Raw genomic sequence first — 4,716 nt, forward strand, 5'->3', positions numbered from 1 at the left:
CCTGATGTTGTGTGGCTGACCGCGTCTTTCCACAGCTCCTCTCGCCGCGCTGCCGCCGCCGCCCCGGCTCCGCCCTCTTCGCAATTCCACCCCTCCCGCTTGCTGCCCTCATCACCCTGCCCTCCCCCCCCCCACTCCCTGCCACCCGCCCGCCCGCCCGCACGCACATACACACACACACACATACATATATACATACACACGCGCGGCCGTTTGTATTCTCGTGCGCGTCTGCCCGAGCTGGCTGTGCGGGCTCCCCCCCCCCCCCCCCCCCCCCCCCTAAGAGTGGGCGGGCCGGGGGGGGGGATCCGGTGCGGATGCCCTCCCGCCGGCCGTACACGCTGGGCCTATCCTGTACCTGATGGACACGACAGCCGGCATCGCGGCTTGGCGCCATTGCCAGGCCCACATTGTCACCATCAGTGCCCAGGCCATTGACTTCCGCCGGACCGTGGGTGTGGGTGAGGTCCTCACCTCCTCGGCCAAGATCGTCTTTGCTGGGGGGCTGGGGGTTGCCGCCCCCCCCCCCCCCCCCCCTGCGCTCATGCACCGTGCTGGCGGCCTGCGACGCGGCCCGGCGCACCCGGTCGCCATTTGGGTGCTCGTCAATGCCCTGGTTCTGGCCATTGGCTGGCTAGGCCCGGTCGTCAGTGCCGATGAATACCTCTACCAGCTGCCCTGGAGCATGGCAGACTCCAGCAGCCCGATGGAAATTGGCCATCCCATCCAGGGGGACGTCAGCGCTGCCACGCAATTTTGGGCCCACCACATGCTCTGGGTCTACAAGCAGGAGGCCGACTTGGGGACATTCACCGAAACCCGCCTCGGGCCAATCTTCTCGGCCACTCCAAGACACCGACTGCAGCCCAACGTCTTCTCGGACGCCATGCAGCCCGCGCTCTTGCCCTCCCAGTCCCAGCTTCCTGGGGCCATTTTCCAGCAAAGCGACAGGCTGATTGTCTGGCAGCAGAGCTCTGAGCCGGTAGACCTGGTCTTGGATTCCGTCAGTCGGCTTCTGGCATCGGTCGCTCGCGCGGACTCCTCCAGCGTCCACCTGCTTCTTGAGAGCACTGGCCTTGCTCTGACCCTTGTGGTGGCGGATGGCACCGCTCCTGTGACGCCCATCTCGATGTCGCTTCCGCTCACACTTGACCCGACCCACCCGTTGTCCGTGGTGACCGACGGCACGGGGGATCGCTTTTTCCTGGGGATCTCCTCCGGCGTGTTGGTCGCCACGGTTTCCCCGCTGAAGGAGGTCATTCAGGTGTCCCAATTCTCGGAGCCCGTGGAGCGGCTCCTCTCCACGCGTCTTACATCGGTCAATCAGTTGGATCTGGTGGTACTGTCGCAGGGTGGCCAGCTGGACATCTGCTTGGACATGCAGTCTGACCACACCTGCGCGACAACCGTGACCGGCCCACTGCCCGAGTCGGCCACCCCGGCCAACGTGCACTTTCTCAACCTCCCGCCGGCGGAGAGCCTCCAGCCGGCTGGGCGCCTACTTTTGGTCGATCGGGCCACCCAGCGCCTTTGGGCAACGCACCAACTGGTCTCGGGAGCCGCGCTCACTTGGACTCGCATCCACCTGCCCAACTTTTTTGGGGACTGGGCCAATCTGCGACTGTTACACCTGCGGGTGCCTCCCTCGCCGGCGGGGTCCCACCGCCTGGTTGTGGCCACCAAGATGGACATTTTCCTCGACCACCAGGCCATGGGGTGCGGCGTCGACCCAACCATCATGTGTGGACCGACGTACAATCATATGTATGATCTCCTCCCTCGAGGCTGGGGATGCACCACGTTCAACTTCCTCAGCCCACTTCATCCCTCTGGGCGCCTGTGTGCCGGTTGTCAGCCTGGTCATACCACTGCGATGGTTGGGGCAACGCAAGGTGCATTTGTCCTGCCACCTGCCCCCCTTCCTCTCTCTGCCTCTCTGCCTCTCTGCCTCTCTGCCTTTCTTCCCCTCTTCCTCTCTTCCTCTCTTCTCCTCTTCCCCTCTTCCTCTCTTCCTCTCTTCCTCTCTTCCTCTCTTCCTCTCTTCCCCTCTTCCCCTCTTCCCCATCATTTTCTCTTGCTCCACGCCTCCCGCACATATCCAACATGCTCCCTAGCACCCCCCTCAGTCTGACCTCCAATCCCAGCCCCCCCGTGCCAGCCCTGTGTAATTGCCGGATGTCACTCTTGTACCACATCACATTGCCTGGTTTGCAATCATGATCTACTGTTGGTGGAGAACCCCACCAGTGGTGAAACCTCATGCGTGGCGTCCTGCCCTCCGGGCTTCCGCCAGCACGGGCAGGCGTGCTTCCCCGTGCTGAGCAGCCGGAAGCTGGGCCTGGATGTCGTGTTGGACCCGATCCGCGAGCTCGACGGCACTTCTAACAACTCAATCGCCGGCCTGGCCCGAACGTACCTGACCTTGGAGAATTCCTCGCTGACCCTGACCCGGGCAATGGTCACCGCCCGGGACCCGACTTCCCTGCTGGCTCTCCTCCCCGAGCGAAGCACCATGGCGATCATTCACAATGGCCTCGGGGACCATGCCAACACCAGGGCCCTCGTCCTGACGAGTAATCCCCCCGCTGGCAGGAAATTGACCTCCCTCCTGGAGATGGGTCTCACCGTCCTCCCTGACGGCCATGTGCAACTGCAGTGGTTCTTTTGCCAGGCTGATGGCTCCCTGTTCTCCATGGTCCTCGGCTGTGACCTCCCACCCGGCGGGGGGGACAGCTGCGAGCCGTCCTTCTCCCAGCCAGCCTCCATCACACTTCAGGGTGCCTGCCAGCAGATTCATCCCTTGGACGAGTCCCATGCCGTGGTGCAGACATCCGGCGGGAGTTTGCTCATCGGGCTGCGCCTGCAGGGGGCCGCCTATGTTACCCGCGAGATCCCGGCCACCATCGGGTCGCCTGTGCTCCTTCCTCCCCTGGCGCAGGACTCCCGCGGGCCGTGGCTGCTGTCCGGATTCCTGAATAGCAGTCAGCTCCACCTGATGGGGCTGGTATTTGATGCCGATCCGCGTCTTCGGTCTCTGCCGGGACCGGCTCTGGGCCTGAATCCCTTTGATCAAGGCGGCCGGCCTGTCATCCTGCCCACCGGTCGCCCTTTGCACCCGGTCGAGGGGCTGTTCAGCTGGCTGGAAGATGGGCCCCTTGGCCGGGGGACTGTCAACTGGATGGCTCGCGTGGCCCCCTTGGGCCGAGCCGCCCAGGGCCTCACCGACAACCAAGCCAGCACCACCCTGCACTTGGCCGGCTTATCGGCCGAGGATGGGTCCCGGCTGGCAGACCAGATCCCCCATGTGCTGGTTGGCTTGTCGCTTGCCGGGCTGGCTGCCTCGGGGTTTCCGGCTGCGCTGCTGCTGCTCACTGACAAGGAGGCCGGGGTGGCTTTGTTGCACTGCCCCCCGGAGGTGGACCACTGCCGTCTGCAGCCGGGGCAAATGTTCCCCCTGCCCTCGGGCCTGTTGTGGAACCCGCCCAAGCTGCAGGTGTCGCTGGTGCCCCCTGCCCGGCAGGCGCCGGAAGCCGTGGATCCAGTGCAGGCCGGCTGGACCCTGGCCGCATCCTTCATGGTGACGGGCATGACCACATTCGATGAGCGTTATCACCCGCTGCGGCTGTCCATCCGGGCCTCCCCCTGTGACTGGGGCTCCTTCGGGCCCGAGTGCGAGCCGTGCCATGGGAAGTGCCTCGATTGCGATGGCCCGGGCCCGAGCGACTGCCTCCTCTGTCGGTACCACCTGCCGGCAGCCCCGGACACCTGCCTGGATGCATGCCCGACGGGGCTCTTCTCCATGGCCCCCGGCGCCCCGTGCGCCTGCCATCCGAGCTGTCAATCCTGCGCCCCGCCGGACCTGGACCCGAACGGTGCATTCTACTGCCACGCTTGTGCATCGGGGTACGGCCTGCCGGTGGGCGTCCCCCGGCCCGAACTATGCCTTGCTTGTCATGCCAACTGCTCGGAATGCTCGGTCGCCGGCGACCCGGCCGCTTGCACACGCTGCCGGCCGGGGCTCCTGCTCCACGGCTCCCAATGTTTGGACGCCTGCCCGCCGGGGTTCTGGCCCGATGACCAGGACACCTGCCAGCTCTGCACGGCCCACTGCCAGTCCTGCCTCGGGCCGACCGCCTGCGAGACATGCGCGCCGCAGTACTTCCTCCTCGGCGACCTGTGCGCCCGGTGCGACGGGACCTGCGCCGCCTGCGACCGGGCCGATGCCTGCCTCGCCTGCCAGCCGGGGCTCATCTTCCTGCAGACCGACCCCCAGGCCGGGTCCCTGTGCGGCAGCATGTGCGCCCCGGGCGAGTACGCCGGGCCGGCCCGCTGCACGGGCTGCCACGCCTCGTGCAGCCTATGCGCCGGGGCCGCCCACCAGTGTCAGGTGTGCGCCGCGGGCCACCGGTGGTCCGGGGCCGCGCCGGCGCCCGGGGCCACCGGCACATGCGTCGCCTGCCCGCCCAGCTGCACCGGCTGCACCCCGAGCAAGTGCCTCGGCTGCGAGGAGGGCCTCTTCCTGACGCACGGGGGCGCATGTGTCGGCGGCTGCCCGGGGGGCACCTTCGGCGACGCCGACACCGGGACCTGCCAGCTGTGCGATGTCAGCTGCCAGGAGTGCGCCGGGCCGACGGACGCCCACTGCTCGGCCTGCGCCCCGGGGCTGGACCCGGTCCCCGCGCCGGGGGGGCTGTGGACCTGCGCGCCGGCCTGCCC

At 67.0% G+C, this 4,716-nt stretch overlaps 1 protein-coding gene across 1 annotated transcript in view; it reads left to right on the forward strand.

Annotated features, from left to right (window-relative positions):
• Window positions 1-361: 361 nt before the first annotated feature.
• H696_03241 (TKL protein kinase) overlaps window positions 362-4,716 on the forward strand; it is a gene marked incomplete at its 5' end in the record, with an annotated part of 7,018 nt that continues 2,663 nt past the window's right edge. The window contains 2 exons of the mRNA XM_009497127.1: window positions 362-1,892; window positions 2,145-4,672. Of these exons, the coding sequence (XP_009495402.1) occupies window positions 362-1,892; window positions 2,145-4,672 (4,059 nt within the window). The remainder of the gene's footprint in view (window positions 1,893-2,144; window positions 4,673-4,716) is intronic.

Source organism: Fonticula alba, assembly GCF_000388065.1.
Source record: "Fonticula alba strain ATCC 38817 unplaced genomic scaffold supercont2.5, whole genome shotgun sequence".
NCBI lineage: Eukaryota > Rotosphaerida > Fonticulaceae > Fonticula > Fonticula alba.